The sequence below is a fragment of the Saccostrea cucullata genome, unplaced genomic scaffold (genome assembly GCF_032062105.1).
Source record: "Saccostrea cucullata isolate Sc308-1 unplaced genomic scaffold, CSIRO_AGI_Scuc_v1 ctg425, whole genome shotgun sequence".
NCBI lineage: Eukaryota > Metazoa > Mollusca > Bivalvia > Ostreida > Ostreidae > Saccostrea > Saccostrea cuccullata.
Window position 1 is genome coordinate 31,833 of NW_026930270.1, and position 27,148 is coordinate 58,980.

At 33.9% G+C, this 27,148-nt stretch overlaps 1 protein-coding gene across 1 annotated transcript; it reads right to left on the reverse strand.

Moving 5' to 3' along the window:
• Nucleotides 1-1,988: 1,988 nt before the first annotated feature.
• LOC134283484 (uncharacterized) lies at nucleotides 1,989-3,824 on the reverse strand. The gene has a single exon (XM_062765936.1). It carries the CDS (start codon nucleotides 3,822-3,824, stop codon nucleotides 1,989-1,991), a length of 1,836 nt encoding a protein of 611 aa, XP_062621920.1.
• Nucleotides 3,825-27,148: the final 23,324 nt, after the last annotated feature.

Here is a 27,148-nt window from a genome sequence, read left to right on the forward strand (position 1 = left end):
GCATCCTAGTTCTCCTAAATCTTGGTAGCAAAATACATATATTCTGTAATTTACATAAGATAAATGTATACTGTACAGTGTTACAAGTATCAAATTCAGTATAAAATGCACGGTTGAGCATCTTGTGTTAGTTCTTTAATAGATAAATTTCAGTCTTAAATTAAAGAATGTGAAGTAAATTCTAGATTTTAAAAAAAGAAAAAAATTCAGAACTTTAAAAGAAAAAAAGTCCTTCAATTGGAAATATCAAAACGTCTTGATTTTTGTTTTTATTTATTTTTTAAATCAATTTTGCCGTGAGAGTGAAATTTTTAATTTTGAAAATAAATATTATTTAACAATTGTAAAACAGAATCCAATAATCTTGCTACATCTTTTATTCTTGCAATTGACAGATATGTTTATGAAAAGTCATTGTCCAATCTATAGTAAAGCATGAGGATTGAAGCTAGGGTCTTGTTAATAAGGTTGTCTCTTCATTTCATAACCGAAATCTATTCTGCTTGAAAAAAAAATATCTCATAAAACTGTGTTAATCAAACACAGAGAACTGAAGTGAAAGCTTGAATACTGCTCAGTGAGCTAACCAACTCTATGGTTACCAATTCCGTGTCACATGTATTGTTTGAGTCATGAATAAATTAAGACCCATTCTAGATCAAGCTCAGTGGATCAAGATCAACATAAACAATACTCATGAATATCCAAAACCATCACACTCAACATACTGGACATGTGGACGTAAGCAGCATAAGGAACTTTATGTCGATGAGAAATTTAGTGCTCCACGTTTTTTTTTTTTTACTTTTTATTTTTAGCAATTAATATGGTAGATACATGTAGATACTGATGAAATACATTTTGTCATTTGTCAAATTCTAAAAATTGGTTAAATCCTTGCAATGTGGTATCAAGAATGTGTTAAATATAAACCGACTGGTTTGGATGATTAGTGAGAGTTGGAATGTGGGGACAGGCTAATCTCGCCTGCAGTGTTCGCCATTCAAGACAATGACATTAACATTACTCTCATAAAGCTCGTTACAGATGTAGAGATGAAATCTATGGAGACAACGAAAAGCATTCAAGCTCAAAATGGGAATCCAAACTTAACAATACTGAATACTTCTTCGAAAGAGGATAAATTGATCTTTTTCTTCTAAAAATCCTACCGCCACAACCTGTAGATCTTTACTTTTTTCGGTATGAATTTTTTTCATGGGATTTTAATTGCATATATAATATGCAGAAAAGCTGAGGAGCAAACCTCGATAAGTACTTGATTAATTAATGTAAAACAAACATCAATAAAGTTAATTGATTTTAATCATTTTTTTCAAAAGGGGTAAACAAACTATTATCCCTTAAAATAAGATTGTTAAGCATCACAAAATTGTCAAATATGCAAGGAAATTGATTAATCACACGGAAATCTTTCTCTATTACAAATTTATGAAAAATTCGGCATATCAGATTGAAAGAATACTAGATTTGTTAAGTCATTTGAAATCGGTAAGGAATGTTCATTCATGCGCTTTTTCTCTTTTAATCTTATGTCCCCACCCCCAACCACAAAGAGATTTGGTATGAAAGGTAAAAAAAATGTAAAAAAAAAAAAAAAACAAACAAAAAAAAACAAAAAAAACAACAAAAAAACAAAAAGCAAACAAACAAACAAACAACAACAAAAAAAACTTCATAATAGCTCTAAAAAGTTTCCTGAGTTTTACTGTAGTTAAATCTTTGAAAAATATTAACATATTATTCATTTCTTCTTGATTTCTAAGGTAAAAAAGGGTTTAGCAAAACAAAAGAGTAAACCCTCTTGATTTTTCCCCAAATAATAGTTTGATGAAAATTCATATAAATATCGATAAGAATATAAAAAAATCATTCAAATATTTTTATTTTTGAAAAATTCCTTTGAGGTAGGCGGCAAAACTATACAATTTTTCTCATTCCTTTAATAGCTTCTAAATCAGATATATTTACTTCCTACATAAACAGTATTTCTCCAGTTCGTGGTTTTCGCTGATACACGATGCCTGGTTTCCATACTTATTTATTCTACTTATGTCGCCATCTAGTCTTCTAAAATGAAACCTTTCATCATAGAATATAGTGGCCTCAAATAAAGCACCTCCTGGCTTTGTTTTGATTTTTATTTGGTAATGTGCTTGGGGCTTTACTTTTCTTTTTCTTGTTTCAAGAACACTTTCAGAAATTTGAACTTTTGATGCATGTCTAATTTCTTCTAAGGCTAAGACCTCACATTTATCCTGAACGTTACTTAACTTTCTGTTTAAGCTTCGAACAAGGAAATCGCTCAAAAAAATTATAGTATTGTCCGAGGTATTTACGACTGTATGTTCCACGCACGTACACCAGTGTGGAGCAATTCCTGCATCTTTACATGTTCTCTCCTTTGGAATCTCCCTAAATAAACTTATCCCTCTATTTTTATACCCCTTTCGTTGGAAAATCTTGTCGTCAAAGTTCAAGACGTCTCTCAATGTTTCGTAAATATCAAACGGGGTAGTAAGACGCTTCGTGTTTAATTTAAGATTTTTCGAATATAATGGATACTTTTCTTTGAACCACTTGGGAAAAACCAAATGCATCATCGGCAGTCTTTCTTCCATCATTCCTTCGTAGGTATTTCGATAGTTTCCAATACGAATTCCATGATCACTGAAGACGATAAGAAGGGTATTATTCAAAAGCTGGTCCTCATGTAATTCTCTTATGAAGTTTAGGAGGGGAAGATCCGCATACTGTGCATGATAAAACTCGTCATGAGTTAATGTTGTTGCGAATGAAAAAGCAAAATAAGGTGAATTTTGTTGCAATCGTACAAATTTAGCTGCATAATCTAATACCATACCAGTTTCTAATCGATCCATCATACATAAATCATCCGTATTCCAAACAGATTTCTCTTCTTTCATAGCCATGAAGAAATGTCGATTATAATAATCTGAGGGATATGAATGAAATCCAGCCATCATGTAATCAAAGGTTCCGCTCCTGTCCTCAATGTAAAGACTTCTGTATCCTTTAGCAGAAAATTGCTTCCAGATAAAGTTATGCTTGTCAAATGGTACGTGTCTATAGGATTCATTGTAGGGAATCTCTTCCACAAACTTTCCGAGTGTGAGTGCAGCAATATTTGGAAATGTGTTATCACCAATTTTATTATACATGGTTAGTTCGAATGCTTCTAAAACCTCATGAAGATACGCACGTGTACGCTTCAGAGATCTAACTGACTGTAACCTTGATATAGAATCTGTCCCCAACAAGATTACATTCAATTTTTCCTTAATTGCTGGATTTCCGGAATGCTCTTTGAAAGCTTTGTTACACCGTCTTTCAACGTCAGGTTTTTGAAAAACGAACTGGTGAAAGTTGGTATAAATGACCGTGTTTGTTTTGTCAAAACATTTCACACGAATGAATTCGTCGGAGATGTTCACAGATAAATAAAACTGAGCACTTTCCGGTCCATATTGAAAGAAGTTATGATTAGGGACTGAAACAGGTCTAATAATAGGTTGGTAAGTACAGCTTGAAAAAGTAGAAGATACATTAGAAAGTCTAACTGCCGTCCAATTTATTTCAAGTCTGTGTCCATTTTCAAATGTAAATGATGCTTTATTCTTACATTTAAGTTCGATTTCGCCAATTTTATACCTTATACCAGGATTGTATACATCTAATTTTGGAATCTTGCATACATTTATACAGTCTTCCGCTTTGTCGTGGCGTTGGGAGAATATGTAGGTCAATCTTATTTTAAGTGTGCCAGCTATATTTTTGTCCATTGGCATATAAAAAAGGAGGATCAAGCAGAATAGCAGAGATATAACTACGCAAATTTGCTTTCTGAAAAAGATAGAAAAGAAATAAATTATACGTTTGAAACACAAGCAAATAACATAAAGAGGTAACATGTAGTCGGAAGTGAATGTGTATATAACTCAGTTGAATTACTTATTTCTAAATAAAAAGACAGACTCTCGTTATTGGTAAATTTTAAAGAATTTCGTAGACATCGCAGAGAACTAATTTTGTAAGTTCAATAAAGCATTAATACTAGCTTTATTTTAATTCTAAGATTAGTGTTGAAAATGCTTTCTTTGCTTTCTCGTTTAATTTCACTCATGGTCTTGATCAATTGTCGACCTGTCACTTTCTTAGCTTACAATTAAGGGGTTTTTTTGTAGAAAGATATTAGATCATAAATCAAATCATTCTGTAGCATCTTTATTTCGACTAATTAATTTTATGTTATTTCTTTAGAATTAAAATGTATAATTGAACTGAACGCCAAGAAACACCCAACTCCCAACCCCCCTTTGCAAAATGACATCTAGAGGCTAGGACAAAGTTGTGGAAAGGAACATTTTAAAAATGTATTAAATTCTTGACCAGTGTTCAGAATTTTTTTGTGGTAGACAGGGCTTTATTAATCTTGTTGAGTTTGTATTCATTTGCGAGAAGTACGAGGGGCGTTCAATAAATAATGTCATTAGCTCGATGACATACAACATAGTAGTCTTATGTTCTTATTCGTTTCACTCAAACGAACATAAAACATTTATGAAATAAACACAAACTCGTGAAATAGGATATGAAGCGCTCTGAAAGTGCAGTTTAATTATTTCACACAATTAATACAAATAATATCTCTTTTTTCTAATGTCCTCATCACTCAATGTCCGAATTCTACAAAATAGAAAATAAATATTTTCAACAAGGTATAAATCTAATATAGCATTCAAAAACTAAGCAATGGGCGGGTGGGTGGGACTTATAAGACTGCACGAAATAGAGCCTTCGAATGGCTTTCTCTATACAGAATTTCTTTCACGGTCAGTAATAGCCCGTGCTATGAATATTTATGTCACCTGACTAGGTGATCATTCTAACAGCCAATAGATGACAAGAATAAACAAACACAAACACGTGTTTGCGTAACATTAATAAATACGTTTATGTTCTTATTCGTTTCACTCAAACGAACATAAAACATTTATGAAATAAACACAAACTCGTGAAATAGGATATGAAGCGCTCTGAAAGTGCAGTTTAATTATTTCGAAGATAAAGAAGATTAGAACTGAAACGAATATCCTAAATGCCCAAATTTTTAGTCACGGAAAGTTTTTCAATTTGGTTTTCTTTAACATAACCATCTTTAGAATTTTCCGACCTCCACCGCCCATGCTTTTTAAATAGTCTGTCGCTAACACCTGCGGCGGCTGCGGAGGTAGCGCCACCTGATCTCAGACTATGGACACCAAATTTACACTTGTCTAAACCAATCTTTTCAAGTGAATCCAATATGATTTCTCTTGCTCTTGTATAGGAAATTGGACGATTATCCGATCTCAGTTTATAAGTTTGGGATTTTTTACAAAATGACAGAGATCTAAACAAGAACAGAGGAGAATGCATGTCAGCGTTTGACAATTTTAAAAACTTTTCCAACATATTTACAGGACAGGTATCACAAAATGTTCTATCAATACAAACTTTATGACCAGTTTTATAAACATCTGTTTTACTTTTAACAATGTTAATTTCTGCACAATTAGTCTGTATACAGATATCTGAGTAACGAATGTTAACTATTTCTGAAAATCTCAGAAATCCTGCAAAACCTAATAAGCACATACACAATGTTCTCAAATTATATAAATTTCCATCCTCTCCAAATGTAGAAACCAGAGTTTTCAAATGTTCAGGCGTTATAGGCTCTTTTTTAATCACTGGTTTTGATGTCTCTCTAACTGCCCCTTCCTTAACAGTTTTTACCAAAGCTGAGTCACAAGGATCTATATAACCTGCTAGGCTGTGTGCCCAACTGATGGCATGTATAGCTGAATGTATTGTGCCAGACGATTTACATTGTTTTGCTAAATGGATAATATATAGTGCAACGTTGTTTTCCGAAGCAGGAAGTGATTGAATCCCAGGGTTAAAGCTGCTACACCACTTACAAAAGGTATTAAAAGCGTACCTGTACTGTTTTGCTGTATTTTCGGCCTTAGATATTACACAGTATCTGGGTAGTTCAGAAGCAAGTTCCGCTAGACGATGATCCTGTAATCCACAATTAATTCCCGTCCATCTGCCCACTTTAAATATATCTGAAAAATGTGTTTATTAAAGCAAAAAATTAGCATCTTCTAACTTTAACATATTATATGGTGTATCAGGACCTTCATCATCTGCAATACACCCTCTCTGATGTACCAGGACCACTTGTCATCTGCAATACATCATCTATACATTTGCCCAGCTCGGCAAAAATCTTTGTTTAAAAGTGGAATAATTCTAGATTATTACTTATACTGTTAGACGGGTTGAACCAGTCGTATATTTATCGTGGTATTGGACGCACGTGTATAGATAAATATATCAGAAACTGTGAAGAAAACGTAACTGTTTATTGTGTTAAGTGTACCAGGGCCTAAACCATCTGCAATACACCATCATAAACTACAAATCTGTAGCGTCTAAACGTACTACAAGTATTCCAGAGCCAAAATATACAGAACCAAATAGACAGTTCTTGTTCTGACCTTGACTGATTATCTCACTTGTATCTTTAAACAATAACACATCTTTAACATACGCCTTATAAGATAGTTCTAAATCGAATAACATTGGCCAAAAAACAGCTGAGGGCCAGTTAGGTACAATCAAAATACCATAGGCTTTGCAATCTAATAAATGTTTTATAGTAGAAACTATCAAATGAATGGGAGGAACTAGCCAGTTGTTTTCGCCCAACCAATTCTGTGTAAAACAATCTACAGCCTCTGACTCAGGATTCCAAAATTTTGAGTTGTATCTAACAAGTTTACGATTGTTAAAGTTTGCGAATCTATCTACAGAGAAAGGACCAAACATAGAACTAATAAATTCAAAAAATTCATTAGTAACTTCCCAATCATCGTGATCAATAATTTTACTAAAAAAATCTGCCTTTTCATTTTCTGATCTCGGAACCCATTGAACATCAAGGGAAATTTTGTTTTCGGCACACATTTTGAAAATATTATATGCTAAAACTTGTAAGTGATGCTTCATGCTACCAGAGTGTACTATTTTCGCACAACTTTGATTATCTGTAAACCACTTTACTGTCATATTTTGTAGTTCTTTCTTAAAAGAAGCCAGCGCCAATTCTATGGCCTTCAACTCTCTCCATGTAGAACTCATAGTTTTCTCATGTTCTTTCCACATCAAATGGAACACCTTAGAATTAACTTCAACTGTATATGCACTTGATGCTGAATTACTTGCATCTGAATAAATGATTACATTTTTTCTTTTAACAGAATGTAAAAATCTTGTACTGTCACAACGCATACATTCTACCCAAAATTTTAGTTCTTCAAACACTTGATCTTTATGCTTGAAAAATAGCTTAGAATCCCATGATTCTTTAAAAGCAATTTCCATAGAAGAAAACCTTGTCATAATATTGCAAATGTTACCCATTACTGGAGTCATAGAAATGATCTTCCCCACTACTCTTGCAAGTTCCCTCGCTGTTACATTTGGAAAATGAGTGATAGTTTTCTGTAGACAACAGATAGCATCATCGATTCGTCTGTCCGGAACTGAAATAGAGAATAGATTTGAATTCCACGTTAAACCTAACCATTCAATGACCTGTGTTGGTATAAAATGTGATTTCTCAACATTAACCACCAGACCAACTTCTGACAACGTTTTCTGAATAAATTGAGAATCTAAAAGACATTGGTCCTCAGTAGGAGCGAACGCCAAACCATCATCTAAATATAATACAATCATAATGCCACTTTTTCTCAAGTATTTCACGATGGGTCTTAAGCATTTAGTAAAAATGAATGGAGCTGACGATAGACCAAAAGGGAGAACCGTATAGCAGTAATACTTGTTTTCCCACTGGAATCCTAAATAAGTTTGATAATTCTCAGCTATATCTATGTGATGATATCCTGATTTCAGATCAAATTTAATACAGTAAAAACCCTTTTCAAAATAATCTAATGCCGTCTTCCAGTCTTCAAATTTAATTTTATCATACTTGACATATTTATTTAGCCTACTTAGATCAAGGATCAATCTCTTTTTGTTTTTGTTTTCGGCGACACTCAGTGGACTACACACAAATGGCTGAAAAGGAACTTTTAAAATACGTTTGTTTTCCATCAAATCTGAAATTTCTGAAGTAACAAATTCAAAATTGTTAATAGCAGACTTGTTATTTTGAAAACACATAGAAGGAGGATTTGAAACGAAAGGAATTTCATATCCAGATTCAATAACTTTCAAAATAAAAGGATTTGTACCAATTTCTCTCCATTTACTAACATTTCTTTTCAAATTGTACTTTATCAATGACATTTGTTTTGAATTATTTTTCTGAAGGCATTTCACCTGCCCAGCAAGAGTAGAATAGCTTGTATAACCTGTATACTTATCATTGACTTTGTGACTTGTTTTTGGGGCAGTTGGTTTTCCAGTGTCCAGTGGAAAAACAGTTGAAGCATACGTCGCTGGGCTGTGGTTGACGCCTTGTGAGTTTGCCACGAAAGGGCTGCTGCTGATATGTATATGGCTGAGATGTAGCAGTAGAGGAAGAACCAGAAGTAAGCTGGGCTGCCGAGCCTGCCGCTGCTGACGCTGTTGAAGCTCTGTAGGAGCCATACGGGTGGAAACGCTTGTTCTGGGTTTGCCTTTGCTGCCTAAGGGCTCGGTTTTCAGTGCTTCTAATTTTCTTCTCATCGTCAGAGTTGTCGGCAATTTCTCTGGACTGATACTCGTTTACTGTCTTCCACCCTGCAGGAGATGAATCGGCAATACGAATGTATTTCTGTCGCGTTTTCAGTCTTTTCCGCAATTCGCCTATTATTGACACTGATTCACTGTCTTTATTTTCGAAAGCTCTTATCTCTAGTTTTTCTAAACCCTCAAGAATTTCAGCATTAAAATCGTACTGAGCGCGATTCCCTTCAGATTTAATCTTAAGAGTAGAGTTTTCTTTAAGTTTCTTAGCAATGGACTCCGACTGTTCTGCTTTAAGCTGACCTGAAAGGTTTTGAAATTGTGACTGCAAAACTCCTGTAACAAGCTTCACCACGTCCGAAATATCCAACGGAGGATTACTACCAGTAGTTTCCTTTGTAACTTTCTTATTATCATTAGTCTCTAGCAAAATTTCGTCTCCAGAATCGCCCATGACAGAATATGATGAATGACGAAAACGTGTTGACTGCACGAAATAGAGCCTTCGAATGGCTTTCTCTATACAGAATTTCTTTCACGGTCAGTAATAGCCCGTGCTATGAATATTTATGTCACCTGACTAGGTGATCATTCTAACAGCCAATAGATGACAAGAATAAACAAACACAAACACGTGTTTGCGTAACATTAATAAATACGTATATGACATAAAACTTTACTTTCTCTCATTATTGAATCTTTAATGAATTTATAACAGTTTATGTGACCACTTTTCATCACATAGTTTTATCGTGAGAAGCTGGGAAACAAGGGCTATTCTAGACACTGCATTATAAATGAATGGTAAAGAATCAGTAAACTAGAGTGGAAATAAAAGCTACATTAAAGCTGCTGTAAAACTTGTTAAAAATCCCAAAGAAATATTCACTGAAATATGTGACATTTACAGCAACCGATTCCTGTTTTATAGACAAATTAGCAGGTTGATTTCAAAGATAAAAAATTATATAATGGGCATCAAAAATGGGTACCCTCCTTGCCAACAAAAATTATAACAACTTATGTACTGTATGCCAAATTTCAACAAATAATATTTGATGTTGTATGATTGACTTTAAGACACATAGCAAATTTGATAGACATCATATCGGGAGTAGTTTACACTGTTTTTAAGAAACGCTTGACAGTAATTAAGCTTGGTACTCTAAGGTAACCCTGAATTTTGAAAAATGAGTGAAAACGACAGCGTGTACAAACGTCTTAACAATTATTTTAAAATATCAGTAATTGTAGTAATCAACGTTTGTTTTATATTCAAACAGATATTGGAAAATGAATCTATTGCTTAAAATCATTAAAACAAAATTTACCATAAGATGTACTTGATAAAAATGGCGAAGGTCTGTCAAGAGCAAAGGTATGCAAGAGCACAAAAACAGATTTATATGCAATTTTCTTAAATATTAGTGGTATTATTGTTCAAATTTGTATTCGGGGAGACAGTTTAATATCTGAAGTTGTCTAGAAAGCAGTTTATTTTGCAAAGAAATCGAAAGGTTTATCAGAGAAAGGACCCAGAATCAGGAATCCACTACATTGAATTTCTTCATGACAGCGTTTAAACCCGCATGCCCTGAAGAGTAAAGGGGTTTACGGGATAAACAGAAAGTTAATGTTTTTTCACATTAACAATATTTGACGGATCTTTGACCTTTTGACTTGTTTCTATTTCCAAACTTGAATAAAACACCTTTCAGAAGGAAAAAACAAGTCCAGGAAATCATTGGATCTGCCATTTTCCAGTATACTAAGGGTCATACCCAAAAATGAGTTCTAAAAACAATCAGAAATTGGATAAAAAATGTTACGGACATGTGTTTGAATGAAAATAGATTAATAAGTAAAATCATGAAGACTAAATCATTGAAAAGCGTCGTTTGCTTCTTTCTGAGCCCCAATGACATTATTTATTGAACGCCCCTCGTATATGTATACCCCTTGTATATTCACCTCATGTTTATAACCATGATAAGAATGTATAGGTGATTAAATTTGATAGAATATAAGAAAAAACGTGAAAAAGAAGAGCTCGAAACATTTTCTTAATTAACTAATTGATAGAATAAACACTGTACTTTGATTTTCCCAAAAATCAAAATGGATTAGAATTATCATTTATTCAAGCCTTTTGTCATCACATGCAGTTATACCAATGGAAAAAGGTCTCGTAAATTTACTTACCCTGTTATTGTTCAATAAATGTAATTTCTTAAAATTAAAAATATTCTGATTGTACAAACAAATACTCTGATGTTGATATAAAAGGGAAAAAGGTAGTGACAAATTGTAATATAGATGCCATTTTGACGATTAGGTCTTCCAACAACCTTTCGGAAGAAGTACACACACTAACTCTCGATATCGCCTACATTTCTCCACCATTTAATTCATTGTGGGTGACAATTTGACCGTACAAATTTTGTTTGATACAAAGAACAGTTCAGTGGAAATTGATTTATTACTTTAAAACCAGTGCTATATAGTACAATATCCCTAATTCCAACTCTTGAAATAAGGAGGGTGGACGATATTTTCTACTGAAATCGTGGCATAAAGCATCACATATTTTAAAATAGTATTGAATATGAATAAATGTTTCTTAAATCTTTTCTTATGTTTTATGCATATAAAATTAAGCATATGTATTAGTAAATACAATGTATCAGTTGTAAAGCACTTAGAAATGCGGGAAAAATAAGCATTTTTGTCGCTTTTGTCTATAAATATTATTATGTTTGCCCCGCGAAACAAAAAACTTTGGTATGAATTTGTGAAATGACAGTCCATAAAAAAGATTTTTTGTTTCACAGAGGGGGATGTTTTATAATTATCTCCGTTTTCCGTTCATTTCTATATTGAAAAATACGAGTTTTACCAAAATTATAGAGTTATCTCTTCTCGTGTTCCCAATTAAGTAATGTTACATAAAAATCCATATAAATTTCAACATATATATTGAAAACCATTCGAATATGCTAACTTTTAAAATTGACCAAGATGTCGGCAGGAGAACAATACTATTGTTCTCAGGTCTTTGGTGTCCACCTATAGGACTCTTCTCCAAGCACACATATTTTTGTATTGTATTCATGTGAAGTATAATTTAAAAGCATTGGCTCTACCCTTCAACTAGACATTTAGATGTATCGTCGACGTAATATTAATTAACAATGGTTACATTTACCTTTATTCATACTTATCCTAGTGAACTTCAAATAAAAGATATCAGAGAATTTGAAACAAGTGCTTCATATTTGGATATTTTCCATGAGAAAGACTTTAAAAGTTAATAATGTAAAGCACATTTTTTTTCTATCGTTAACTACCCTAACTTTTGTAGCAATTAACCATTATCACCAGATAGGGTTTGTGTTTTTCAATTGATTGTATATGCGAGAGCATATTCTTGAAACAAGAATATCAACAGTGCCCTTTTAAGTCATCATTTCGCAAGCTCTTCGACACATTGCCTTTGCCAGTGTTTACAACCTCTTGATATTTCAAATAACTGGGGGTTTCCCGTTGCTTACTAATCATGACAAAGAGCACACGGCGGGTGTGACCGATCAGCAGGTTATGCACCTGATCCCTCTGCTGATATGGAGGTCCATGATTACTCTGTTAATATTTTGTATTATTTAATGAACGTTTGAGCTAGAATGCTGTTCGTTATATCAAAATATTTCAATTCAAGAATTTGGTTATAACGAATTCAACAAATCTGTAATAACAGATTAAATTCGTTATAACGAATTCAATAAATCTGTAATAACACATTAAATTCGTTATAACGAATTCAATAAATCTGTAATAACAAATTAAGTTCGTTATAACGAATTCAATGAATCTATTATAACAAATTAAATTCATTATAACGAATTCAATAAATCTGTTTTAACAAATTAAATTCGTTATAACGAATTCTAAAAATCTGTTATAACAAATTAAATTCGTTATAAGGAATTCTGAAAATCGAATTCAAAAATATTTTTTGATAGGTCCTAAATGGGCTTCCATATTATTCCATTAGTTACACACTTAATTGTCTTTTTTCTGTATCCCAATATGACAAGAAGTACACGGCGTGTGTGACCCGTCGATAAGGTAAACTTAATCATCAAAAGCTACGTATCCTGCGTGTGATGTTTCAGAGGTTTGCATTTGGTCTGCTCCTCATTCTTTTGAGCTTACAATGTAGGTACTCTTCGTTTTCTCCATAATTTATTTCATTCTCTAATGATTTATCTTTAGGAAAACGTTCAGTTGATAAAGTTTTATTTTTTCTGATGTTGATATTTGATTAATGTAAATAATTGAAATTCAAATTTGTGTTATATTTGATGGTTATAAATACATGTACGTTGTGTATAAAATGTACGTGCCTATTGGTATCTATGACTAATAGGGAATTAAGGTATTGATTAATGATATCAGCTAGCCAACTTTTAATATAAATCAATTAAATATATGTTAGAATTAAACGGCACAAAATTCTGCAAAAACAAAATTATATTGCAGTTTATGATGAGCAGTCAGCGTACAAAGGTCACTGCTTACTAGAGCATAAGATCGACCTTATGTCAAAATACTGAATACATTGCTCAAGAACTTAGGATATATTCTAATATATATACATATGTACAAGTCAAAGTTATAAATACATATACAGGGGTATCTATATTAATGCAAACTTCCACTCATCACACTTTTTCAAATGAAAAAATCTTGAATAAAATGTACTGTTTTGAAATAAAATTTACAAAGAGTCGCTTTTTATGAATAGGGATATATATAATTTACAATTATATGTTGTCCAATTAATTTCTTTATCTTAGATAAGTGAAGATAACAGTTACAGCAATCAACCTCATAGGTCGATGAACAAATCAAGAAAGGATACGAACCCCTTGAAATATCAGTGATGAATTAACATACTTTTGAGAATTGGTAGCCGATTATGACCAGACAAACTCACTTTGAGCTGTATTCATTTATCAAGTTTATGAAGTACAATGTAGTCGCATTTAAGGTAACATCTCATGTTGTAAGTTCAATAAAGCATTTTGTAAGTTCAATAAAGCATTTTGTAAGTTCAATAAAGCATTAATACTAGCTTTATTTTAATTCTAAGATTTGTGTTGAGAATGCTTTCTTTGCTTTCTCGTTTAATTTTACTCAATGTCTTGATAAATTGTCGACCTGTCACTTTCTTAGCGTATCATTAAGGGGTGGTTTTTTTGTAGAAAGATATAAGATCATAAATCAAATCATTCTGTAGCATCTTTATTTCGATTAATTGATTTTATGTTCTTTATTTCGTCTAATTAAATTTATGTTTCTAAGAAAAAGACAGGTCGAGAATTGATCAAGACCATAAATAAAATTAAACGAGAAAGCAAAGAAAGCATTTTCAACACTAATCTTAGAAATAAAATAAAGCTAATATTAATGCTTTATTGATCTTACAAAATGCTTTATTGAACTTACAAAATGCAAAATGAAAAAAGAAAATATTATGAACGGACGATAGAAAAAGTTCTTTTAATGATGAAAAGTGATTTTTCTGCATTCGTTTAAAATCAACTTCTTTATCAGTAACTTGATTATATTTAAAACTGATTGTACTATACGCATTCTGCTTATCATGTCAGTTGGGACAGAAACAAGTACCTTATAAGATAAACTAAAGCTAAAGGTTACGATAGAAAAGTTGAAACCATTCCGTTTGCCATACAGGTCTAAGTTGATTTTAATCGTCTTAAAACGGTAAAGACCCTAAAATAATTCATGAATCTCAGGCTCAATCGAGCCTTTTAGTCAGATTTCAATGCGTTACGTCAAGTGAAAATATGAAAGAAAGTAAAAGTTTTGTTGCTTATTTTAAAATGTTGAAAGATATAGTGAGTATATCTAAATGTCTATCTTAAGGACAGAAGATTGATTGATCGTAAGTTGCTTTAGGTCTTGAATTTTTCTTTGGAACAGAGACGTCATCATATACCGGTGAAGGTATTTAAATTTAGACTTCTTTTCGGCACTAAGGACCATTGAACACATTAGATTTTTATAGTGCCTTATTTCTGAACAGAAGAAAAAATAACAACCTTACGAGGGTTTTTCAATAAATAATGTCCTAGACTCTATGACAAACAAAATAGAAATACTATGACATTAAGCTTGACCTTTTCTCATGTTTGAATCTGTAATGAATTAGTAACAGTTTATATGACCACTTTTCATTACATAGTTTCATTGTGAGAATCTGGAAAACAATTCAAGACACTGTATGAAAATGAACGGTAAAAAAATCAGTAAACTAGAGTGACATTAAATGCTTCATTAAAGCAGCTGTTAAACTTGTTAAGAATCTCAAAGAAATATTAACTGAAATATGTGAAATTAACAGCAACCAATGTCTGGTGTATAGACACATGAGCAGGTGGATTTCAATGAACGAAAATGATATAATGAGCATCAAAAATAGGAACCGTCATTAGCGACATGGACTTACAACAATTAATGTACTGTTTGCCAAAATTCAACAAATAATCTCTGATGATGTTGGATTGATTTTAATACACAACAAATTTGATAGGCATCATTTTTAGGGTAGTTCACGCTGTTTAAAAACCATTTGAAAGTAAAAAAGCCTAGTACTCAATGTTCAGCCTTGTTTTGAAAAAAGTAAGTAAAAACGACAGCGTGCAAAAATATCTACATAATCGTTTAACAGAAATTGTATTTGATCCATGTTCGTCTGAAATTTAAACAGAGAATGAAACTGAATCCATTGATTTAAACCCTCAAGACAAATTTACAATAAAATTCACAAAAACATGAAATGTCTGAGAAGAGCAAAGAATTGCAAGAGCAGGAAGAGTTTTTTATGCCATTGTCTTAGATATCAGTGATCTTTTTTTTTGTTCAAATTCTGGAGGATTCTAGAAAGTATTCTAGGAAAACAATGGAAAGGTTTATGAGAGGGAGGAACCAGGGTCAGGAATTCACTACATTGAATTACATCATGACAGCGTACAAACCTACACGCCCTAAAGAGTAAAGGAGTTTGGGGATATATTAAAGTTAATGTTGTTACATAAACAATATTCGCCAGATCTTTTACCCATTGACTTTTAACATTTTCAAAGTTAAATATAAAATTCAGACGGAAAAAACAAGACGAGGAAATCATAAGATCTGCCATATTCCAATACACAAAGAGCCATACACCAAATGTGTTCTAAAAGCAATCAAAAATTAAATAAAAATATCACGGATATGTTTTTTAATGAAAAAAGGATATTTAAGAAAAATCAATGACTTAATCATTGAAAAGCGTTTTTGTTTCTTTCGGAGCACCATAATTCATTGAAAAGCCCTCATAAGATCTTTGACGGGAAGTTAGCGTTTATAAAATGCAAGAATATTAAAAATACAGAGTATTTTTTCATTTAATTTTAAAGTATCCAACTACAGTTAAGCCCATGAAATGCATTTTTTTAATATATATATATATATATATATATATATATATATATATATATATATATATATATATATATATATATATATATATATATATCCCTGCGTTTCTAAGGAAAAAAGTAGATTAAAAGTATTTCCTTACATAATAGGATGCAAGTCGTTTTAAGATAGTGATTTCCTCGAGTTCTTAAAATCTATATTTTAAAATATCCGTGAAAAAAAAACACAACCTACCTCGTTGACATATTTGTTTTGATTTCTTGGCTTCCTTTTATGTAGACCCCTTACTATATCTCATTAATATACTGTAAAAAGTAACCGTAAGTGTACCGCGTTAATCTTCATAAAATGTCAATGTATTCATAGCTAAGTTAACACTTGTTTTAACCAGGTAAATTAATACATGGAATATGTAGTCGCAGGTACCTGGAAGTTGTTTCTCCTAGTGATTCATGAAGCTGTACACAGCACCCGAGGAATGATCAAAATGGTATCCGATACATAAATAGGTTTTGGGATGTCTTTTTGATAATCTATTTAAAATCTATATGTTACACTTTTAACGGCAAGGTAATTTAGGTCTACTTCTAACAACAATGAATTATCATAACTACTTAATGTGATAATTGATTGACCGTTGGACTATTATAAACATAAAAATTAATGAACATATAACTATTTTACAATGTATGATTTTTTCCGTATTTATGATCAAAATTAAATGGTCAAAATTTAACTTCATTTTTGTATTTAAATAGATTATATTTTAATATAAAGAAAATGCCTGTACATTACTCAATAATTTTTTTTCTGAGTTCGATACTCTTTAAATCATGGCAGATCGAGACTTACAAATAAGTTGAGATTACAGCGATTATAGCAATCTCCAATTTGTATTTTGAAAATTGCACAGTCGTGGCCTTGTTAGCAAAAATGTTGCTTGCGTTTCATACAATTTGTTTTTGTGCTACATTTGACTTGGAATATATGAAATTGAACATCTGATCATATATGAATATTTCGTCTACCATTCAAAACAAGATTTTTGACAAAATATATTGTGTGAATCTTCTTTTGATTAATGGTAAAAAACGTATTATTTAATTGCATAAAGAAAATATAATTCATAATTTATATCCATATTCATGCAATTTAAACAGAATAATAAATATTGAATCAAAAGATATTCAGTTTAAATCGGGAATTAAAAATTACAACTAAAATATAGTACTCAAATTTTTTCATATAAATCAATATTTAGCTACATGTAAGTTAACCCTTCGACCACATCCTTGAACCCATACATGAATTTTATAAAATTTTCATTATTCCTGACTAGCTATACATTTTAATCGTGCAAAGATAGCCTTCTCAGTGTTAATTTATAAATGAATAAGATATTGAAAAGTGTAATTCACCCTTATTACATTACATTACCAACATAGTCCCGTCTTTGTGACTGAATCCCACAGAAGGAAAAGAAAATCGTTTGATCATTTTACACAATCCTTCAAACTTTGTTTTCAAAGATATGAAAAACATGTTTCTTAATATATGTAGATGACCAAATTTACTCCATTCTTAATCATGTATATAACAGACAATAATGGTCAGAAAGATTTCAGTAAGTATTTACGTGTTCTGTAATCCTGTAAATGTACGTATTAAGCTTTGTGACTTTGTTTTACTGTGGGTTTTAAATTTGCAATGCATTTTTAATAATTTATGAACATGCTGAAATCATCCCGTTTTGGATCAGTTTTCCAGCTAGTCTTGTATGTCCAATTAAGAATGTTTTAAAATTTAGATATGTTTATATACTGAGTATCTAATATAACATAACTAACGCTTAATATAGACAACTTTACGCAACCATGACGCCTGATACCTAAAATCGTGGTCATTAAGTTTACACTAATTGGTCAAAAAAAATTTGCCGTTATATTCTCTTAACTTTTATAGAGCATCATTCCAGAAGAAAGGAATATTCTTCAGAATAAATAACTTATAATTTTGGCTTCATATTATGGATAAAGACGACAGGGAATGTGTAGTTTCAAATTACATAACCAAGCTACTCATACATGTTTTTATAAAGGTGACTGACACTTGTTTAATAATTCAAGAAAAACATAACAAACTATACCTTCTGTACATGCTCCCTGAATTAAATTTTCTGAATCTTTAATAAAAACTCCTTTCTAATGTTTCTTTTATATCGTAACCAATAAAAAAGATACAAAACTTGATACTAACCTTTATCTATATAGCATCTTAATGCATGGACTCCTTTGAACCAGTGAACCTTTGTAATGTTACCTCTATATAAGATCGAAATGTGTAGTTGTACTAAAAGTTTACATCTAAAACAATTTGTTTAAATTTCACTAATTCTTACTTACACATCGAAACACAATCGTTCTGCTCATATGTTCTGTATATGCGTTTTGAGCACCACGAAATTACACAATTTATCCTCGCATAAGACCATCAAAAATTTCAAGATATCATTCTATTGAATCCTTTTTTTACCAGGTAACTATTGATGGTGGTGAGAGTTCCCTAAACAGTTATTGAAACCTACTGGTTTTCTCAATCTGTAGAAAACAAGTTATTACGCTATATTTTCAAATGAAAAGTGGTAGGGAGAGGTATTTGGTTCTCTAAGTCATTCAAAAGTAAACATTTCCACTGCTGTCATTTTAAGAAAATTTTTCTCGAATATCCTGAATATCTTAACGTTACAATGTCTTTGGTGCAACTTTACAACAAAAAAGTTTGCTCTGTTGTCGTAGCAACAAGATTATTTTCGAAACATTAGGAGATTTTTCGAAATTTTTTTTCTTGTTCTATGAAATAAAAAAAAAATCTTGTCTTATCAATTGAGATAGTTTAATTTTTCTTCCACAGATTTGGCTAAACGTTTTAGAATGAGAAAAATCTTGAATATTTACATCCACTGAATATTTTCAGTTGAGTAAATGGAGTAAATTTGGTCATTAAAAGAGCTGAAGACAATATACAGACAGATTGAAGATTTTGGGAGCTTACATGTTAATGATATTAAGGAATTAAGCTGAGGTTAACAAATTAACCCTAAGGATAACTTAATTTTTTTTTAAATGTTATAGCTTAAGCTTTTAATTATCATTTGGAAAAAAAAAATTCATACATTTTAGTTTTAAAATTCTATAATTTTTTGTATATCTTAAAATATGGAGATCTTCTTCTTCTAAAGGAGATCAATATAGATTAAAAATGATCATGACCACCCAGCCTTTTTAACTTAAAAAATCCTATCTTTTACTTCTTACTTCAATTAATTTCAAAATATAAACATGCATAGTAAAAAATTAAAACCACAGTTATATTTCATTTAAACTTTACCTCCAAGTTTGTTTGTTTCTGTGTTGGTTGATTAACTGTGTATGTCCAACGGAAGAGCAGTCGGTACTTTAACTTCATAGAGAATTGATTATAAATGGTTAGGAACAAAACGTATCTTCCATGTCGATGACTGTAGAAATAAAACCATTTTGTTATTATGACACAATACTGCACAAAACAATGCATGATTAAATATAATTCCAACAAAAGATGGAAATATGTTTTAAATAATTACTTAAAATTTTTGTTTTTAACATTTACACCAGATGAGAAAAGTACATCATGTTATCTAAAGATAATAAAAAAAATTTAAAAAATGTTTATTTTTTCTGCAAAAGCTGCTTCCGCTAATTCCAGTAATAACAAACAAAGAAAGCATTTTATTGTTTAAATATACCCCCGGTAACTCTTCTCATGTCCTCTTTGCAGAATGACCCCCTAACCTCCCCCCTCCGAAATTCTATTCGATTTATTATAATTTAAAACATTTTTGTAACGTCTTTTGTTAAACCCGGTGTTGTAGCATAGACTTTCCCCCCGCATAGACTTTCCCCCCGGAAAAACGGGCCCGGGTTAGAGTTTCCCCCCAGAAAAACGGGCCTAGCACAGAATTTCCCCCCCGGAAGAAACAACCCGGGCCCGATTTTCCCCCCTAGGAAAAACCGCCCCAGTATAGAATTTCCCCCTGAATGCCAGTACGCTTTTTCCCCCTCCTTGCATTTTTTTACTTTAAAAACCGTGTTTGGTTCGGCTATTAGATTTCTGTATTGTCCGTATTCTTAATAACTTATCAAATGTGCAGCATCAAATCACATATTTTCATTACTAGCATTGTTAATTTATAGTATAAAAAATAAATGAGTGTCATAAAAAGGAATGTTTGAACACTATATGAATTCATATTAGATTCTATTTCCATGACTAAAGCAAACATTTTGGATTATGCATGCACTTAAAGGGGCATAGACACAGATTCAACTAAATTTTCAAAACTAATTTAAATGCTCACAATTTCAAATTAAGGCATCGTCTAATGATTAGCAAAAATTTGAACATCCTTTTTTGATTAACAAATGAGATACAAAACTAAAAGTTCTTCAAAACGTAAACAAGGTTCGCGCCCCGTTATTGTTTACATATTGGAAATGTCATGTTAATAACAAAATGAAATTCATTAAATTACTAGAAACTGTCTGAAAGTATTTATAATTGACCTCTTTATTGAGATTATCTACTTTAAACAAATATATTTTAGTATTTTAATCCATGTAATCAAAACATGACACAGGCCCTGTTTACATAACATATTTTTGGAGCTCTAAATCTTGTATTTTTACAACTGATTTTTAAAATTTAATGATCACTAAAATTACCTTATTCAAATAATCATAAAAATTATGAGAGATAATTTTTTTTTATTTTTTTTCCCTGAAACTGTGTCTATGCCCATTTAAACTAGAAATGTTTAAAAGCAAGCAGTGCATCCATAATATACTGGGTTTTTTGTTTAACTTTACGATTTTATTGGTAACCTTTTTTATATAAAATTGATATTTGTTTGATTTTGTTTTGTTGATTGTTTTTTTTTTTTTTTTGCAAATCATATATTATATATATGATATCCTAAAATGATGAAAAACAAATCTGTATTACATTTATTTTTGGCATAAAAAAAAAATTGGTATATTAATTGTTAGAAATTAATTGGTCTTTCAAAGAACACGCACTTAAACGCACGTACAAGTACACCATGTTTTTACGTTGATTTTTGTTTCCGTTAAACAAAGCAACTATATAGTTTTCACAACAAGGCCAGTTTTTATAAATTATGCTCTTGATTCTTTTATTTTTAATTAAACGCAGTGCTTGAAGATTGTAACATCATCTGCCTTAACTGAATTTAAACTAAAGCTTAAAAAATTAAGAGGAAGCAGATGAATTTATGATTTTTTTTCTCGCAAATAAAACAATGTTAAAGTCGGTTAATCATATCATTTGTAAAAAAAAAAATGACAGAAATAAAGGAATTGAAATGGTTGGAGGAGTTACCTCCCGGTAGTTGTTTGTATAATAGTAGATAATTAATGTAAATATTGTAATTAATTGGTCAATTGACATAAAAGATATACAAGAAGTATTATTAATGAATGATGTTGTGTTAGAAAATAATAGTTGCATTGCCAAAAGAAAGGCAGTTTGTTGTATTTTGCTAAAATAATATCTGAAAACTTATGATTATTGATCAAGTTGTAATACAAAGGGCTGTTCAACCAACTGTCCGTTGTATACTGTGAAGTACGCAATTTGATACATGCGATTTGGAGAATATACTGCTGAGCGTGTGCAATTTAACGATTAATAAGTCGCTGAGTCGCTGAAGTCTCTGACTTGAATATTGCTGAGAGTAACATAGGATACTCTGTAACCAGTAGAGCAGTGTATTGTGTAAGTGTGTTAAAGCCACTTGGCTTGATCATAGACAACTTGGTTAGCAATTGACACCAGGCAGGTGTCATCAGATAAGGGCTATAGTCAGGAAACACCAGGCAGGTGTCTGTAGACTTGTTTAGTTAGTTGTTCATTCAGGCAACTGTCACAAGGCACCAGGCAGGTGCCAGTATTATTGTACATATATAAACATAAAGGCAGTTAGGTCACTTGATTTAAAGACACTAGGCAAGTGTCACATTATCTGTATATTTTGCATTAATCATACCCCCAGTAAAACTCGGTAATCCGAGCACGGACCTACTGACCGCTCAGGTCTGACACGTTACAAAAAGTGGTGGCAGCGGTGGGATTTTACTGGAGGTATGGCTGAACGAAATAAATCAATTGAAGATAGTCTTAGGGAATCCTTAGATAGGATGGAAGAAAAGCTAAGGAGATATCGACTTGACCAGTCTACACCCATTACTAAGGAACATGACCAAGTGTCAAGCCGTGACAGTGGGCTCGCAACTCATCGGTCAGGTGACTCATTTGATTATGACAGAACATTGAGAGACATTCCTGAAAATAGACCACAAGGAAAGAAAAGTACGATGAGTCACTGGGATGAACAAACAGACATGATAAGGGACACGCCATCCAGACGTCCATATGACGGAACAAAACCAAAAGTCCGATTTGCCGATGAGCGCCATGTTGCAGGGAAACAGTATGACAGCTGGTTATCAGACAACTTGGCTAAAGGGACACACATGCGACAGTCATCCCCTGATCCATATGTCCCTGACACATATCGTCGGGCGGAAAGAGACGATAGAGAGAGAAAGCTTACAGTCAAGCCTGCTACATACGATGGTTCAAGCTCCTGGCTGGACTACAAGTGTCACTTTGACGCTTGTGCCAATGTGAATGGTTGGAATGAAGAAAAGAAAGGGTTGTTTCTAGCCCTATCACTACGTGGTCAAGCTCAGGCTGTCCTTGGCGATTTACCAACTGACAGAGGCCAACATTATGAGACACTTGTAAGATCTCTGCGAGAAAGGTTTTCTCCTCCAAACCAAACGGACCTTTACCGGGTACAACTTAAAGAGAGGAGACAAAAATCAACAGAGACACTCTCTGAATTAGGCCAGAGCATCAGACGATTGACAAATTTGGCGTATCCAACTGCGCCAGGTGAAGTTCGTGAGACACTGGCAAAGGATCAATTCATCGATGCGTTGATTGATTCTGATATCCGCATAAGAATCAAGCAGTCACGCCCTGCCAATTTGAATGAAGCCATAAGCCTTGCTGTGGAACTGGAGGCATACAACAGAGTAGAAAAGAGGGACAGAGAACTCAAAGGTCATTTGAGAACAGCCTTTGTTGAAGAACAACCTGGCACTGACAAATGCAATAGTGGCCAACTTGCTAATTGGATGAAATCTGTTGAAGAGAACATGAAAAGCATAACTGAAGAGCTCAGGGAGCTTAAGGTCTCTAACCAGAGAGCACCTTACGACAACAGGTACAAAGACACAGGGGCAAGTGGCAGAAAGCAGGAGATAAGATGCTATGAATGCAAAAAGCCAGGACACATCCGGCGTAACTGCCTTCAGTTGAAGAGAAGGCAAAAGCAGTCAGATGACAGGTCTGGTAAAGAATCTATGAAACAGGACAAAGGAGATGGGAAAAGAGCATCGGGACCACAGGTGTCCGTAGGCCTCGGTTCATCTATAGAGGAGTGTGGGTTGTACATCGATGTAAATGTTCAAGGGATAAAAGCTAAGTTTCTAGTAGACACTGGTGCTACTGTTACCTTTGTGTCTGAGACACTGTACAGAAAGTTACCTGCATCAGTGAGACCGAAGCTTCATGAGGTACAGCAGACCATCATGTCGGCCAATGGCACTGCTCTGTCTGTTCATGGGAAGTCGGAATTCAATATTGGCATTGACCAGTTGACATACCACAATGAGGCAGTAGTTGCTAACTTAAAGGCAGATGGCATATTGGGCCTAGACTTTATGAAAACAAATCATTGCAAAGTCGATATTAGCAACGAAGTTCTGAATGTCAATGGTCGTGATAAGAGAATGACAATTGAAGGTTCACTTGGATGTTTTAGAATTACAGCAGCTAAGACAGTTAGCATTCCGCCAAGGAGTGAGATAATTGTTGCCGGTAAAGTGTGCGTTCCAGAGGGTTTAAGTCTGCCATACTGTGAGAGTATCATTGAACCAGTTGACAATTACAACAATCAGCAGAGCACACTTACTGCGAGAACAGTGGTAAATCCCCAAGAAACTGTGCCAGTTAGACTAATGAATGTTGAACAAGAGTCAAAGGTAGTGTATTCTGGGACCGTAATTGGACAACTTGCTGAGATAGACCCAGTGAAAGACATAGTGGTTAATACGACATCAACAGCTACCAGAGTGCTGCGCAAGGATTTAGCGGATCTACTTCATAAGAGTAAGGACAACATGACTCCTACACAGTTCAAGCGGGCAGAAGGCTTTCTGTTAAAATATACCAGCTTGTTTGCAGAAAATAGCTTGGACTTTGGCAGGACTGGAATAGTCAAGCATCATATCGACACAGGTGACAGCAGACCTATTAAACAAAGACCACGAAGGGTGCCAGCTGATCTGACAGATGAAGTCAACAAAAACATGGACGACATGCTTGAAAAAGGTGTCATACAGCCTTCCAACAGTCCATGGTCCTCACCAATAGTGTTGGTCAGGAAGAAAGATGGGACATATAGGTTCTGTGTTGACTATCGTCGCCTTAACAGTTGCACTATACAAGATGCATACCCACTCCCGAGGATTGACGAGTCACTTGACCAGTTGTCTGGGTCTACCTGGTTTTCGACACTCGACCTCTGCTCAGGCTACTGGCAAGTTGAAATGGCATCTGCAGACAAACCAAAGACCGCCTTTACCTCAAGACGAGGCTTGTTCGAATTCAACGTTATGCCGTTTGGCTTGAGTTGTGCCCCGGCAACTTTCGAACGCCTCATGGAGAGTGTCCTTGCCGGATTACAATGGGACATTTGTATGATATACCTAGACGACATAATTGTCACTGGCAAAACATTCGAACAAATGCTTGACAATTTGGAAAAAGTCTTTGAAAGACTGAGAACTGCAAACCTAAAGCTTAAGGCCAAGAAATGCTGTCTCTTTGCACGAAGAGTGACATATCTCGGACATGTTGTTTCGGAGCAAGGGGTATCCACAGACCCGAACAAGATAGCAGTTGTCAAAGAATGGCCAATTCCTGCAAATGTCACAGAGCTTAGGTCATTTTTAGGTTTGTGTGGATACTATCGGAGATTTATCCAAAACTTCTCTGCCATTGCCAAGTGTCTGCATGCTCTAACAGAAAAGGGGAAACCATTTGCATGGACATCGGAGTGCCAAGAGGCATTTGATTGCCTGAAAAACCATTTGGTTCAGTCCCCAGTCCTAGCCCATCCGGATTTTACTGTTCCATTTATATTAGACACAGATGCTAGTGACCAAGCGATTGGGGCAGTGCTCTCACAGAATGTAGATGGCAATGAGCATGTCATAGCCTATGCCAGTAGGACATTAACGAAATGTGAACGCAGATACTGTGTTACGAGAAAAGAACTTTTAGCTGTGGTTCATTTCATTAAGCATTTTAAACACTACCTTTATGGCAAAGAGTTCTTGATTCGCAGTGATCATGGTTCATTAAGGTGGCTGTTCAAGTTCAAAAACCCTGAGGGTCAGCTGGCCAGATGGTTAGAGACCCTGAGCACCTACAAGTTTCAGATCCAACATCGACCTGGCATACAGCATAGAAATGCTGATGCCTTGAGCAGAGTGCCTTGTCGACAATGTGGTTATGACCCTGATTGGGAGAAATCAGCACCAGATGATAAGAGTGTCCAAGATGCAAAAGCAATGACACATGTCAATGCAGCTCTTCCAGTAAACCCAGGCACAGAGCCTTGTCACAAGATGCAAGAACTGCAAGACAAAGACAGGGACCTGAAACTAGTGAAAGGCTGGCTGCAAACAAAGAGTCGACCTTTGTACAATGAAATAAGTGGACTTGGGTATGTCATAAGATCCCTTTGGTCACAATGGGAAAGCCTTTCCATTGAGAATGACATCTTATACAGGAGGTACCAAGAGGACAGTGGCAAGTCATCTTGCCTACAGACAATAGTACCCAGCAGTGAGCGTAGGACAGTATTACAATACTGTCATGATATTGAAACAGCTGCTCATTTAGGTGTGACTAAGACACTGGCACGAATCCGTCAAAAGTACTATTGGCCAGGTCTTCAGGCAGACATAAGAGCCTACATTGCAGGCTGCGAGAAATGCTCTAAGAGAAAGAGTCCTCAGAAGAAAAAGAGAGCACCCATGGCAATTGTCGAGAGTGGAATGCCAATGGACAGAATCGCAACCGATATCCTCGGTGAACTGCCCATGACTGACAATGGCAACAAGTACATCCTTGTTATATCCGACTATTTCACCAAATGGACGGAAAGCTTCCCAATGCCAAACATGGAGGCTGCAACAGTTGCCAAGATCTTAGTCGAGGAGGTAGTATCGCGATTTGGTGTTCCTTCCAGTATACATTCAGACCAAGGACGCCAGTACGAGAGTGAGCTCTTTTCAGAGGTATGCCATGTCCTGCACATAAAGAAGACTCGCACCACGCCGTACCATCCCCAGAGCGATGGGATGGTCGAGCGCTTCAATAAGACCCTTGTCACTATGCTAAGCGCCTTTGTCAACGGGCACCACTCAGACTGGGATAGATTTTTGCCTTACGTCATGATGGCGTATCGAGCATCTGTGCACGAAACGACTGGGTTCACTCCCAACTTCATGATGCTTGGTCGGGAGGTATCAACCCCACTTGACATTATGTACGATATGCCCAATGCGGTCAAATACATCCCTAGTAATCAGTGGGCTTGGCATCTCAAGGAGACAATGGAAGATGCCCATAGACATGTTAGGGAAAATATAAAAAC

Excerpts from the sequence above, each read along its gene's own strand:
- LOC134283484 (XM_062765936.1), bottom strand. The coding sequence starts at position 3,824 with ATGGACAAAAATATAGCTGGCACACTTAAAATAAGATTGACCTACATA.